The sequence below is a fragment of the Hemibagrus wyckioides genome, linkage group LG13 (genome assembly GCF_019097595.1).
Source record: "Hemibagrus wyckioides isolate EC202008001 linkage group LG13, SWU_Hwy_1.0, whole genome shotgun sequence".
Lineage (NCBI taxonomy): Eukaryota > Metazoa > Chordata > Actinopteri > Siluriformes > Bagridae > Hemibagrus > Hemibagrus wyckioides.
In genome coordinates this window covers 6,907,501-6,922,929 of record NC_080722.1, presented here as the reverse complement: position 1 = coordinate 6,922,929, position 15,429 = coordinate 6,907,501, and the positions used below count along the sequence as shown (strand labels likewise).

At 41.0% G+C, this 15,429-nt stretch overlaps 2 protein-coding genes across 24 annotated transcripts in view; both read left to right on the top strand.

Annotated features, from left to right (window-relative positions):
- Nucleotides 1-8,160, top strand: part of mtr (5-methyltetrahydrofolate-homocysteine methyltransferase) — a 34,784-nt gene extending 26,624 nt beyond the window's left edge. For both annotated transcript variants that reach the window (XM_058406180.1, XM_058406179.1), the window contains exons 26-33: nt 1,101-1,199; nt 2,512-2,587; nt 2,754-2,909; nt 3,015-3,211; nt 3,334-3,534; nt 4,080-4,272; nt 4,468-4,580; nt 6,894-8,160. In XM_058406180.1, the coding sequence (XP_058262163.1) occupies nt 1,101-1,199; nt 2,512-2,587; nt 2,754-2,909; nt 3,015-3,211; nt 3,334-3,534; nt 4,080-4,272; nt 4,468-4,580; nt 6,894-6,980 (1,122 nt within the window). In that variant the 3' untranslated portion in view covers nt 6,981-8,160. The remainder of the gene's footprint in view (nt 1-1,100; nt 1,200-2,511; nt 2,588-2,753; nt 2,910-3,014; nt 3,212-3,333; nt 3,535-4,079; nt 4,273-4,467; nt 4,581-6,893) is intronic.
- A 1,830-nt stretch (nt 8,161-9,990) lies between these two features.
- ryr2a (ryanodine receptor 2a (cardiac)) overlaps nt 9,991-15,429 on the top strand; it is a 170,352-nt gene continuing 164,913 nt past the window's right edge. For all 22 annotated transcript variants that reach the window (XM_058406215.1, XM_058406216.1, XM_058406204.1 and 19 more), the window contains exon 1: nt 9,991-10,145. In XM_058406215.1, the coding sequence (XP_058262198.1) occupies nt 10,098-10,145 (48 nt within the window). In that variant the 5' untranslated portion in view covers nt 9,991-10,097. The remainder of the gene's footprint in view (nt 10,146-15,429) is intronic.

The window sequence follows — 15,429 nt, the reverse complement described above, 5'->3', positions numbered from 1 at the left end:
ATATACACTGATCAGCCATAACATGAGCCATAACATTATGAGCAGTGAGAGGTGAAGTGAATAACACTGATGATCTCCTCATCATGGCACCTGTTAGTGGGTGGGATATATTAGGCAGCAAGTTAAACATTTTTTCCTCAAAGTTGATGTGTTAGAAGCAGGAAAAATGGACAAGTGTAAGGATTTGAGCGAGTTTGATGAAGGGCCAAATTGTGATGGCTAGACCACTGGATCAGAGCATCTCCAAAACTGCAGCTCTTGTGGGGTGTTCCCGGTCTGCAGTGGTCAGTATCTATCCAAAGTGGTCCAAGGAAGTAATAGTGGTGAACCGGCGACAGGGTCATGGACGACCAAGGCTCATTGATGCACGTGGGGAGTGAAGGCTGGCCCGTGTGATCCGATCTAACAGACGAGCTACTGTTGATCAGATTGCTGAAGAATTTAATGCTGGATCTGATAGAAAGGTGTCAGAATACACAGTGCATGATGCGTCAGGGCAGCAAAAGGGGGACCAAGGTGATCATAACGTTATGCCTGGTCAGTGTATATTATATATACATTATATGTACATTTTAGAGCTATATAAACCTTGTACGTAAAACGAAAGCGAACATATAGTTACTAAAAAACTCTTTAGCTTTCTTGTACTGTATAACTTAAATAATGAAGTACTTCTCCCCTGATTAAGAACATACCAGAGAGCACCTGGCAGGGGCTCAAGATTGTGATTGGTTGGATAATAATAGCAGGTAGCTCACTGGCCAGAGGAGGAAGTACAAATTAAACCTGGCAGTTTCTGCTCATTAAAGTGCCTTATTTCCTGATGAGTCATTAATGATAAAAATAGCTGACTCGCTCATGATTACCTCGATGGCGTTTTTCCTTAAAATCAGAACTGGAAGGTGAGCAGAGCCAAAACCGCTCTCTCTGATGAAAGTGTGTACCTTTAGCGCCAGGCAGAATATAATTAGTTGTAATTACAGAAGCTTTTATATTGTGTTTGCCTTCTGATTAAATACCACTTGATGATTATTGGATGAGGTCTAAAAAGTGATCCATCATGAACCTTTTCACCGATTTGTCTCTCTCTCTCTCTGCAGTGTTCACAGCTGTTGGATGAAGTGGTGAATGAAGATTTCTTCGAGGAGGTCACAGAGGAGTATGAAGAGATCAGGCAGGATCACTACGACTCTCTTAAGGTTTGCATGCTGTGCTTATGGAAAAAGTTTCCCTGTAGGCACAGGATAGACAAACAGACCCAGATCTTTCATTCTCCTTTCATTCATCGCACAGCCATCCTTTAGCCTTATTCAGAATTAGGACAATGCCGTTTCTGTGCTTATTAATATACGTATTTTAGATCAACCTATATAATCTATTGTCTCTAATTTCACTGGGCCGAAACCTCAGTACCGAACGGGCTAATGATATATAGATGACGTTTAAAAGGATAAGCAGTGCTTGTGATGAGTTATTGTTTCAAGCGTAGGTATTTGTTTCTTCCATGCTGCGAGCCTGCAATCAAACCCTAATGTGTGCAGAAACAAGCTGTTATTGCAAATGTCAGAGCAATCAGATGTATGTGTTAGGCATGGATCATTTCTCAGGTTATGACTGTATTTACATTACTGCAACTGCTGTGCTGTTTTATCATTTACTCACTATCATATATTCACACTGAACGTAAGCAGATGTTAATTTTTTTGTGAGCGTGTTGCAATTTTGTGACCTACGGTTGGGACTGTCAGGCTTTATCTGTCACTATAGGGTTTGTCCAATGAACTTAATGCAGCCTTGTTTTTGTTGCTTTACCTCAATATAGCTGATTTGCATGGAACGCCTTCAAGTAAAGACTGCATTCTGGGGCTGTGTTGGTGATGCTCCCAGGCAGATATTTTGTTCACTTATAGAATATCAGGATCCCATTTATTTGAAGGTCTGGAACCCCATTTACTAGTAATGTATCGAGAAGGTGACAATGATTTCAAATGGCTTTTTTAAAATAGCAGAAATGGCAAAAATAACATGAAGACTGACTGAAATGACTCGAGAAATCTGCACATGTTGTTGCTGTATAACACACAGAGCAAAGCACTCTGTATCTGCTCATGTGTCAGTGTAGAAATCTGATCGATCGGGCATTTCTTGCTAACTTCAAGGCATACATACAGCTACATTTTGAGCGTTGCATGATGCACCATTCATATTTTAGCGTCTCTATCTTAAGAAATTAAATTAACATTTTGTTTTCTGCTGTTTCTTGAGTTATGGCTCCATGTCTAGTGTGACAAAAGGGCTCAGATTGCTCAAATGACAATTACATACTTGCTCTGGTAGCATTACTTAACATTTGTATATATAGTCTGTGCCACCCCATCGAAGACACAATATAGTATACATAAAATTTGGGCTTGGCTTGGGGTTGATTAGGACTCTCCTAAAACTTCCTGAGGAACTGATATTAATTGAGATCTTGACATGTAGAACATTAATTTTTCCCTGCTCTTACAGGATAGGCAATACCTGTCTCTCGCACATGCACGGGAAAAAGGTCTACACATCGACTGGGACTTACTGCCACCACCAGGTCACCATTAAAGTTGCCCTCAGGCCTTCTTTGACAAATTTGATAAATAAAAAAATAATTTAAATGATCCCAGAATATCTTGTGGCTACTTTGACTGTAAGGATTAATTTCGCTAAACTCTACACCCTAACCAGAGAGAATAATTGTTCCCTTTGTTTCCCTGTAGTTCAGCCACAGTTCCTGGGCACGCATGTGTTCGATGCCTATGACCTGAGGAAGCTGGTGGAATTCATTGACTGGAAGCCTTTCTTCGATGTGTGGCAGCTGAGGGGGAAATACCCCAACCGGGGGTACCCCAAAATCTTTAATGATAAAACTGTGGGTAAGGAAAATATTTGAAAATGAAATTACTCCACTGAGATATTGTAAATATTGAGTTTTGGTACCTATGGTTGTGTAAATCCGTATTTGTGTGATGTGTGTTTAGGGGATGAGGCCAGACGTGTCTTTGACGATGCTCTGAGGCTTCTGAACAGGCTGATTGACAGTAAGGGTCTGCAAGCAAGAGGAATTGTGGGCTTTTGGCGTGCACAAAGCCACGGAGATGACGTTCTTGTATACGCTGATGATGTCACGCCAACCTTATCTAACCACACTGCTACCTTCCATGGGCTTAGACAGCAGGTGATGTTATGCTCAGGGTGTTGAGTACACAAACCTTTGTGTTGATTGGATCAATTGGGAAGAAAATCCACCTGTGCTTTACAGGAATGTTTGAACGTTGCATGTTTTCTCGCCCTGTGCAGGCAGAGAAGGACTCTGCAAGTTCGGATCCGTACCTGTGTGTGTCCGATTTTGTTGCTCCACTGGAAAGCAGAGTGCAGGACTATGTGGGTCTCTTTGCTGTTGCTGTGTTTGGTGCTGAAAAGCTCAGTCAAGATTTTGAGCGGCAAGGCGATGATTACAACAGCATCATGGTGAAAGCTCTCGCTGACAGACTCGCAGAGGTAACGCATGTCTGCCGCATACACAGCACCGTGAATGCAAATTAGAAGCCAAAGCCAGTCTGGGTTAGACCGAAGCTTAATGTTAGAGCTGTTCACTTCTGGATAGTGCTGTACAAAAGTAAACCAAAAATATGACCAAAGAATTCCAATGTAGCAAAGTTTTCACATATAGTATAGCAGTAATGCATAAAAAAATGATCTAGGGGTTAAAAAGTAGCTAGCAGTGAATGGGTTAACAAGGTATGACTTCTATTTCACATTAATATTTATATAAACACATGCCAGTAGTCTCTAATAGTTGGGAACTGACATGCTGACCAACATATGGTTTAATCAGATGCATCTCTGTTTGTTCTTTGTACGGCTTATTATTTATACAGCATGTTGATTGTATTATTCAGCCCTTGTCATTGTCACAGCATTGTCTCTAAATTCTGGAGGCTTTATATTTCTTCCTAGTGCATATGTGTATATGGGTAGGAGGAAGAGGAGGAGGAGGAGGATGATGGTGGTAATGAATTTATGATGGCTTGTTTGTTTGGCAGGCGTTTGCTGAGGAGCTCCATGCCCATGTGAGGAGGGAGTTATGGGGTTACAGTGAGGAGGGAGATCTGCTGGCCAGCGACCTGCACAAGCTGCGTTACTCTGGCATTCGGCCTGCTCCAGGCTATCCTAGCCAGCCTGACCATACCGAGAAACACACCATGTGGAGACTCGCCCAAATTCAGGAGAAAACCGGTACGCCACCTGACACAGACGTACAAAGGGATACTAATATTTATGGCAATGAATGCAAGGCAGTGTTAATATGGCATACAGTGATCTCTTTGGAATGAAGCTAATGATAGTGTATTTTTGTGTCTAAAATAAAATAGACTATTTCCAAAAGGAGTTATATTTTAAGTTTGTACTGATATAATGTTTTGTTTTAAGGTATTGGTCTGACTGAATCACTTGCCATGACTCCAGCTGCAGCTGTATCTGGTCTCTACTTCTCCAACCCCAAATCCACCTACTTTGCCATCGGGAAGATCACCAAAGAGCAGGTACGAGTCAGAATAAACAGAACTGTATGACCTCAAGGCTTGATCAATACAAGGTTAATTGTGACTGAGCACAGATAAGCACCCTAATACCGGCAATATACACCGATCAGGCATAACATTATGAGCAGTGAGAGGTGAAGTGAATAACACTGATGATCCCCTCATCATGGCACCTGTTAGTGGGTGGGATATATTAGGCAGCAAGTGAACATTTTGGCCTCAAAGTTGATGTGTTAGAAGCAGGAACAATGGGCAAGCGTAAGGATTTGAGGGAGTTTGACAAGGGCCAAATTGTGATGGCTAGACCACTGGATCAGAGCATCTCTTGTAAGGTGTTCCCGGTCTGCAGCGGTCAGTATCTATCAAAAGTATCCTTTAAGTCCTGTAAGTCCTTTAAGTCCTATAAGTATCCTTTAAGTCCTATAAGTTGCGAGGTGGAGACCACACCTCGCAACTTACAGGACTTAAAGGATCTGCTGCTAACATCCTGGTGCCAGATACCACAGCACATCATGGATCTAGTACAGTCCATGCCTCTAAGGGGCAGGACTGTTTTGCAGCAAAAGGGGGACCAACACTATATTAGGCAGGTGGTCATAATGTTATGCCTGATCAGTGTATGTAATTACATAAATGAACGACTTAAATGTTTTAGAGTAAAGCATTATTAGTAGTAGCATACATATATTTAATTCAAGACAACAGCTCCTAGTGTTCACATGCAGGAGAGATATTTTAAAGAAGTACCGGCACGTCTTTTAGTGCCTCTCCACTTAAGAGTGTGGCACCAAAAAGGCGACCTCATGGAAGATTATGGGTAATTTGCTGAGTGATGCTCAGCTGCCCCATCAGGATGAACAAGCTTTATCTCTGTTCAGTCCATTGATGGTATCTGTAATATATTTGAGATTACTATGGACAAGGATTTTAACATTTCCTTTTGTGAGACAAGAAATGGACAGCATTTGACTGGAAACTCCTTTATAAGAGAGGTCTTGAGGCATTTGTTTATAATAAGCATTTAAATACCTGTCTCTATAATTCAATTTACTGAAACTGTTCAATTCTAATAGTAAATTGCTTAGAATGGGACAGACATGATCTTCTAAAAACCTTGATCTTCTGAAGGTTTTTCCAATTTTTAAACAAACCATTATAGTAAAATGAAATTCCACTTCTTTTTCCATTTACCGTATGCTTTCCCAAAGATGTTGTCATGTTCCATCAGACACTTAACACATTTCATACACCAGTCAGGCATAACATTATGACCACCTGCCTAATAATGTGTTGGTCCCCGTTTTGCTGCCAAAACAGCCCTGACCCATCGAGGCATGGACTCCACTAGATCCCTGAAGGTGTGTTGTGGTATCTGGCACCAAGATGTTAGCAGCAGATACCTTTAAGTCCTGTAATTTGCGAGGTGTGGTCTCCATGGGCCCCACCTCACAACTTACAGGACTTAAAGGATACTTATAGGACTTAAAAGACTTAAAGGACACTTTTGATAGATACTGACCACTGCAGACCGGGAACAGCTCACAAGAGCTGCAGTTTTGGAGATGCTCTGATCCACTGGGCTAGCCATCACAATTTGTCCTTGTCAAACTCGCTCAAATCCTTACGCTTGCCCATTTTTCCAGCTTATAATACTTAACTTGCTGCCTAATATATCCCACCCACTAACAGGTACCATGATGAAATCATGTCTTATTCACTTCACTTCACTTCACCTTGTTTATTATTTTAACAAATGCCACACATTGAAAAATTCATACACATAATCACACATACAGCGAATCACAGCAAGGAAGCCACCTGTAGATATTCAGTTTTCAGTCAGAGCTGGTGACTTCCTGCAGCATGAGCTACAGCGACAGTTAGCGACTAGATTCGAGCGTGTCCAGTGACAATAAAGTTTGGAAAAGTTCACGCAAATACAGAGCAAACTGGTGCAGAGACTACCAGAGGAAGTGGAGATAGAAGGGAGCATGTGAGCCGATGCTAAGAGCACACACTGCTGATCCTTCATCTTGGTGATATGATGTGTATATATACGCTTTATTTTCTAGGTTTCATTTTAACTACAATAAAATTTACTTGAAATGCTAGTTTCCCCCTTACTGATAAGTATAATACCCTGTAGTAGGAATGTCTACTGGCAACCACATAGTACAGTGATTGGTGACTTGCAGGGATGAAATTGCTGCATGTGTGATTGCATCATTAGAAAGGTTTTTGTACATCCTTTGTACAGACTGGTGTGACACGATGCCCTCGTATTCCTTTGGCTAATTTGTGATTTGTGTGCAGGTGGAAGATTATGCCAGGAGAAAGGAGATTTCTTTGACTGAGGCAGAGAAATGGTTGGCACCCAACCTGGCCTACGATACGGACTAAACCACATAACTGCCTGACCACAAAGTCAGCACTTGACCAGAATGGTTCATCGCTTGTGGCTTCAATTGTGGACCCTGACACTACTTTTTTACAATAGTGGCAAACTATTGTTTTATTTATTTTTAACAATAACTTTGTGTGTCTTGCTGCTGTAAATTATATTTTTTCTGCATTTTAAATCTTTACATTTCTGGTAAAATTACACCTTAAATATAAGGTATTTCAAAGAAAATTATAATAATTGAATGCACTATCTAAATGCAAAAGCGTGAGATGGCTTACTAAGGGAAAGGTTTTCCAAAGTCGTCCCTTTTGAAGGGATTGTCCCAGAATATGTTTTTAACAATCTGTCCAGCGCCTTTCACCCAATGTGTGCTGGGATAGGCTCCAGCAGATCCCTGTGACCCTAATTAAGAATAAAGCGGGTATAGACAATGGACGGAGGGATGTTTTTAACACAAGTGATTTTTTTCACTTAATGGTTTCAGATTATCTAAATAAACATGTCTTTTAAAAAAAGTATCTGTCTTAATAGTAAACAAGCTGTCTTAGAATAAAATACCAGAAAGAAATTTTTAAGCTTTTAAATTAAAAGTCATAATTGTCTCCTGTCTCTTGCTTTTCTCCCAGTGAACATCACAAGAGTTTGTTGGATAGCGTGCAGTGTGCATTTACATTCACTAATCCAACACACTTTAGAGATTTCCTTGCTCTAACCCAGCTGATTCAACTCCATTAGCAATTAATTAGCTCCAGGAGCTCAGCTGGGCTTATGCCAATTTAATTTACAGACCCACTGCACATGCCACCATCCTACACGCAAACACCTACACACACATTGTAATAAATGTTTCCTTCACACCGCTGAGGTGTTCTTGGATCATTTTTCTTCCTTTATATGTTTTATGTAAAAAAAAAAAAAAGTTTTGGAGGATTTTCACCATCACTATCACTGCCCGGTTTGGATGCAGGGTAGGAAGAGGACTGTGTGTGTAATGTAATCTACAAATCTGAGCACAATATGTTTAACATTGTGGAATTGTTAAGTTTTTATTCCAATAATATGATGATAAAAGTATATTATCAGTGTGAAGCACTTAACTCAAAGCTAAAGATGCCATGTAACTGCTGGTACCATCAGATGTATTCAATAATAATAAAATTATATTTTGTCAGTGAAGCACTGTCTATACCCACTTTATTCCTAATTAGGGTCATGGGGATCTGCTGGAGCCTATACCAACACACTTTGGGCAAAAGGCAGGGGTACACCCTGGACAGGTCACCAGTCCATCACAGGGCCACACATATAGACAGACAACCACACACTCACACTCACTCCTATGGGCAATTTAGAATTGCCCATCAACCTGATGTACATGTTTTTGGACTGTGGGAGGAAACTGGAGTAAACCCACACGGGCACGGGGAGAACAAACTCCACACAGCTGCCCGTTCGAACCCGGGATTTGAACCCAGGACCTTCTTGCTGTGAGGCAATAGTGCTAACCAATGGTACAGAAAGTACCAAAGGTGCAGAAAGTATGCACCTGATGGTACCATCAGAGTAGGCAATGGTACAGGTTAGCACCTGTATAGTGGAGCTGTATCACAAATTTGTAAAGGTTTGAACTTAGCTATCTTTGTCATTTGTTGTACTACATTTAACAGCAAAAATAACCTTTCTGTCCACTTTAACTGCATTTTAACCAAATGGAAAAGATGTAAATTACCATGTTTTATAAAAAAAATAAAATAAAATAAAATACAAGGTTTAACAAACAAACAGGCTAGATTTTGATTAGCTGTTTGCTAGCAACGATGCTGTTCTGTTCGGGGTCACCACAGCGGATCATTTGGTCCACATGTTTCGATTTGGCACAATTTTTTACACCGGATGCCCTTCCTGACACCTGAAACCTTCCAGGCTTGGGTACCGGCACTGAGAGTTTGTTTGCTAGCAATGATATTTCATAAAATAAGCCACTGAATGTTTCTCAATAGCTGTAACTTTCCATATCTGGAAGGGTATAAGATAGCTCCACTGAGAAGCGAAGCCAGTTAAACTGCTGCTTATGGTGTGTAAAGTTACTGTATAACACTCAGAGAGTCCTCTTCTGCATATATAAGTTCACAAAACCCCATAACTGATGAGTCTCTGTGATTGACAAGAAATAGACTATATACCTTCACTCTACCCATCAAGCACGGCCAATTGATTGACCAGTACTCTCTTGACACAAAGCCAAAGACGGCTGTGGCGTCTGAGGTGACGAGACCTTCTGTCTCACGCATTGTTAACCAGAGCATTGCTAAACATAAAGTAGCTAAGAGCTAAAATGACACATAGCAATCACACGCAAACCAGTAGGTCCTTATCTACACAGTACTACAGTCCACTCTGAAAGTATTTAGTTTTTGCTCTACACTGAAGCCATTTTGGGATTTTGGCTCAGATTTCCTGATATAGAACATGGCGCCTGTTGCAGCAGCCAAAGTAGTTAAACGTAACGAAGTTCTCTTAAAGTAAAAAATCACTTCATATTTCATTGTATATCGCTTGTATATAGCCACTGATATCACCAAACTACTACTTTCTTCATTTTGTGATGTTTTTTCCATTCTTGTAGCTTAGCTTCTTATAGTTGCTGCTTATTAATGTCTGCTAATTGACTTGGCAAGTCTAAAACCTTTCCCTTTTTACTTCCACTTTTTCTTCCACACTATTTATTAATATATAATGTGTGTATATTGACAATGTTATGTAATATAAAACATTTTTACACACTGGGTTTTGTCCCATTCCCAGTACAAATCTCGCGCAGAAACCGTTAGAGCCGTTAAGATTTTAAATAAACAAAAATTTAAACTTTAACGGTCAGCAGAGGGCGCTGCTTCTCCTATTGGCTCAAGCCGCACGCACCTGCCTGACCCCGCCCATTGAGCGCTCCTGGCGTCCAATCAGCGCTCGTTTATTATTCCGTTATATTTTTTCTCCGTGTAGCTCAGTCATATCACGGGTCCGGGCGCTGAGATCCCTCTCTCCCTCTCCTTCTCTCTCTCTCTCTCTCTCTCCCTCTCCCTCTCTCTGTCTCTCTCCCCTGCTGCGGCTTCACCATGGCCGAAGGCGGAGAAGGCGAGGACGAAATCCAGTTTTTACGCACCGTGAGTACGACCAGGAGCTTTAATTCACAGTAATAAGGGCCAGCGCTTTCTGTGTCGGCGTTAATGTAGAGTGTACGAGGAGTGCGTCGTGTTAAATAGAGCCGTTAACAGTCGGCGGAGGTGTGTGTGTGTGTGTGTGTGTGAGGACGTGGGTGTCGGTGATGCGCGTGTTTCAAGGCGAGCTTTTATTTGTGGTTCAACTCACAGCTAATACATTCGTAGCATTTTGGAGTTGTACCGCAACAAATCCGCAACCCAGGGTCTCTGCTGCAGACACACGCGCCTGCACGCGCGCGCGCGCCCGCGCACACACACTCACAAGAGGCGCGCGCGCGCGCCGCATGTTTGCGCAGGGAGAAAATGATGCAGTGCCGTTTACACTCCATTAGAGCATCAAACACATAAAGGATACACGAGAGAGAGCTTTAAAACACAAGAAAAGCTTGGTAAATGACTTTTATGTAATCATAACAAAAGTTTTCGGGGGGTTAAAACAGTCTGGTGAAGATGTGCGGCTGTATAGATGGTGGTTTATTATGTCTCTGATAAGTGGGATTCAGTTACATAGAATAAGGCCAGACCTGGGAGGAATAGACGACTGATGAAGCATATTTGCTCCTTACACATGGGGGTTTGATTACCGGCTCCCACCTGTGTATGAGAATTCTACCTGTGCTTTGGGGGTTTCCTCCTGGTTCTCAGGTTTTCTTCCCCCAGTCCCTAGACATGTGTTATAGGATGACTGGCATCTCTAAATTATCTGTAGTGTGTGAATTGATGTGTGAGTGTGTGAGTACCCTGTGTGACGGGTTGGCACCCTGGTCATGGTGTCCCTCAGCCTTGTGCCCCAAGTTCCCTGGGATACGGTCCAAGTTTCCTACAATCCTATGTAAGTAGTACAGCAAAAGGATGGATGAAAGGCCAGACTTCATCCCAGGATCATTTCCTGTTTGTGTAATATCAGCCAATAGGATCATACACATGCAACACAACTGAACTGCCCCTTGAAATGATTAGACAAAGAAAACACCACCAGTTAACCCTTTCATGTACAGTTTTCACACTCATGCATAGTCAATTTAAGACTCTTCAAAAACACAAACAATATCTATCTATCTATCTATCTATCTATCTATCTATCTATCTATCTATCTATCTGTAGTGTTTATGTATATCACCTCCAGATCAATGTAAATCACTGTGGCTCGCTAGAGTATTTGTCTTTGTCCATCTGTACTCATTCCTACATTACAGAAAGACCAGACCAGGCCTTTTTTTATGGATGTTTTCACACATATATATATATTTTTATATTATATTTGTTATATTATTTATTTTATTTTTGTAATTATTTTTTTCCAGGCATACTGTTTTAGCCTTTTGTCCTCATAGACAATCTACTCAAAAAAAATTGGTATTCAGATATTTAGACACTCAAAATTCATATATCATGCACAGAAAATCTGAAGAATCTGGATATGCTCATAAATAATCTGCATAAAAGCGTTAAGATGGCATAATTTGGCTCGTATTATGCAGTAATGAAATTTGATGACTAATTAATTAACACTGCTGGATATGAATGCAAAGGAGTGTTGCTGTGCCGTGTTCCCCCGGCTCTCAACGTTTCACCGGATGAAGATCTCCTCACTAATTCAACACGACAGTCTTAACCGGCGTGTGTAACAGGTCTCGGGTTTGTGCCGCGAGGGTTGGTGCGTGGATCAGAGCCAGATTATCTGTGCGTCATTGTCGTCACGGGCTCACACGTGACCCTGTGTGCATCCGTGTCAATTACTGGCCATCATAACAGCCTCGTTACGATAGCACACTGACGAAGCCTGTTCAGCAGTTCACACGAAAAGTGTGTGTGTGTGTATGTGTGTGTGTGTGCATATGGATCAGCTCCCTTGATGAAAGAAACGCTGACGGTTGATCACTCAGGTTGCTAGTCTGTGCAGATCCGGTGATGTCTAAAGTTCTTGTTGCTAGTGTACAGCGTAATATCACCACACACACACATGCTGTGCAATGGTTTTCTCTTCTCTGAAGTGTGTTACACATGAAAATAACAAATACCATTACTGTGTTACAGCTGTGTCTTGATGATACACAACACTAGAATGTAAACAGTTAGTAAACAGGCTGTCGTGAATCACTGTGCAGTATTTAATGTTGCTTCAGTGAATGTTCAGAAAGGTTGAGCCAAAATAAATTGAACAATTGAATTGAAAACAGTAAAATAATTCTCTTGTCTCGATTAGGGATGGGCGATAGACTTTCATCAGTATATCATATTTTATTTTTATTTTTAATTATGTATTTTTTAAACAGTAATGATGTAAAGGACAACATGAACTCAGAAACATTAAATGCTATATTTTTGTCCACAGATCACATCAGCATACAGTTTTGAGTGCCATACAAACACAAACACTCCATTTTACATATATTTTCTTGATGGCACATTGTATCTACAGTCCATTTTCTGGATCATTAGCCTGGATCCGTTGTTGTTAACGTTTCCAATTGGCAACATGCCTGTGTCTAAACAAAAATGCCATCGCCTTTGTCACAATTAACCCTCTGAATTAAAGGGGTTTGGCTTCTGACTTTCCTCATATTCTTCTCTGTGTTTTTGCCTGAGATGCTAGAACAAATTAGAAATTTTTGAACCCTTTATTTTTGACACACTTTACATGTTTTTCACAGCTGACCTTCTGTATCTGAACCGCTTCCATATTACGGAGGAAGCTCCTTTTTTGTGGATTAAGTCTTCTTCCTAGTCTAGGGTTGGAACTCCACCTTCCAAAGTGCTTGCTCGTGATGTACACTATGTTGCCAAAAGTTTTGGGACACCCCTCCAAATCACTGTATTCAGGTGTTGTTTTTCAGGGGTTGGGCTCGGCCCCTTAGCTCCAGTGAAAGGAACTCTTAATGCTTCAGCATACCAAGACATTTTGGGTAATTTCATGCCCCCAACTTTGTAGGGAAAGTTTGGGGATGACCCCTTCCTGTTCCAACATGACTGCACACCAGTGCACAAAGTAAGGTCCATAAAGACATGGATGAGTGAGTTTGGTGTGGAAGAACTTTACTGGCCTGTACAGAGTCCTGACCTCTACCTGATAGAACACCTTTGGGATGAATTTGAGTGGAGACTGTGATCCAGGCCTTCTCGTCCAACATCAGTGCCTGACCTCACAAATGCACTTCTAGAGGAATGGTCAAAATGTCCACTTCTAAAACTTCCCCAAAAAGTTAAAGCTGTTGTAGCTGCAATGGGCGGGCCAACTCCATATTAAATTCATGTGTACGTAAAGGCAGACGTCCCAAAACCTTTGGCAGTATAGTGTACGTGTGAGATGCCCACGTTGCTGTGCATAAACATGTCATCAGCTTTATCACCCTTTACATGTGACATGCCTGGCTTTTTCTTAAGTCAAGTCAAGAAACTTTTATTGTCATTTCAACCATATATAGCTGACACAGTACACAGTGAAATGAGACAACGTTTCTCCAGGACCCTGGTGCTGCATACAGCAACATAACAACATATAGCTACAAAACAAACATAACAACACAGAGCTAAGGACAGAAAGTAAGTTGTCCCAGCTACATAAAGTGCAACATGTGCAAACAGTGCAAGACAAAAACAACACAAAAACAGTACAGGACACAAAATATGCAAAATGGAAGAACTGTAATCAAGTGGGTTCTTAGAAACATATACGCTTGTGGACATATACGTATAGCAGCAGTTAGTGGCAGTGTGAAATGTGCAAAGATTACAACAGCAGTCACTGAATAGTGTGCAAGCACAAGCATGTAAACAGTTATAAAGTGGGTGGAGTTTTAGATGTGTGTGTTGAGCTATTATCTGTTAGCAAAATTAGCAGCACAAGCTTACTGTACTACCTGCAAACACTCTCCAGAGACACCAATAATCTCTGCTCTTCCTCCCAAGCTTTATATTTCGCAGTCATAGTTTTTTACACATTTAATGAGATGTGAAGTATGATAGGATATGATAGGAATCAGTTATAAGCTTTTCTTCCGTTTTGGTCAAGTCGTAGTTGAAGTCGAAGTCGAGTCAAAGTGGTGAGAGCAGAGGTTAAAAATTTTATTCTGTACGCACAATACGATTGGTCCCTTGAATTATTTGAGCCAGTCATTTAGAATTGTCACTTTACAGTATAGGGGTGTAACCATGCACTCCGGTCTCAAATGCATTAGATTCATGATTTGATATGCTCAGAATGTTCTGAAAGGTCGTCTGTCATTTTGCCACTCACTGGGGTAAACACAGCATTAAATCACCAGTAAGATATTTTTTCTCACATCTCTCAAGTTTTTATATGTTACTGCTAAGTAGCTACATTCAACACTAAAAACGTGGAACAAAGTCCTGATGGTTAGCAAAAAATATCCAGAGTCAGAAGAAAAGGTTCTGCAAGGTCATGTGAGGGTCAGGGGGAAAGTGTGTTCAGGATCATGTACGCAAATACAAATCAATTCTTATCATACATGACACAACATTAAATGTGTATACAGACAATACAAGGTTCAAAATAAATAAAAGAGCAGAGATCATTGTTACACAGATAGATTGTGCTGCTAATTACTAATATGAATATGCTTCTTACATGTAAAATAATTGCTTAAAATATTATACACTTTGCATTAAATACATTTCTTACAGACAAATAAAATACACCGATCAGCCATAACATTATGAGCACTGAGAGGTGAAGTGAATAAGACTGATGATCTCCTCATCATGGCACCTGTTAGTGGGTGGGATATATTAGGCAGCAAGTGAACATTTTGTCCTCAAAGTTGATGTGTTAGAAGCAGGAAAAATAGGCAAGTGTAAGGATTTGAGCGAGTTTGATGAAAGGCCAAATTGTGATGGCTAGACCACTGGATCAGAGCATCTCCAAAACTGCAGCTCTTGTGGGGTGTTCCCGGTCTGCAGTGGTCAGTATCTATCCAAAGTGGTCCAAGGAAGGAACAGTGGTGAACCGGCGACAGGATCATGGACGGCCAAGGCTCATTGATGCACGTGGGGAGTGAAGGCTGGCCCGTGTGATCCGATCCAACAGACAAGCTACTGTTCAAATTGTTGAAGAAGTTAATGCTGGATCTGATAGAAAGGTGTCAGAATACACAGTGCGTTACAGTTTGTTGCTGACGTATGGTGTTAACATCTTGGTGCCAGATACCTACAGCACACCTTGAGGGATCTTGTACAGTACATGCCTCGACAGGTCAGGGCTGATTT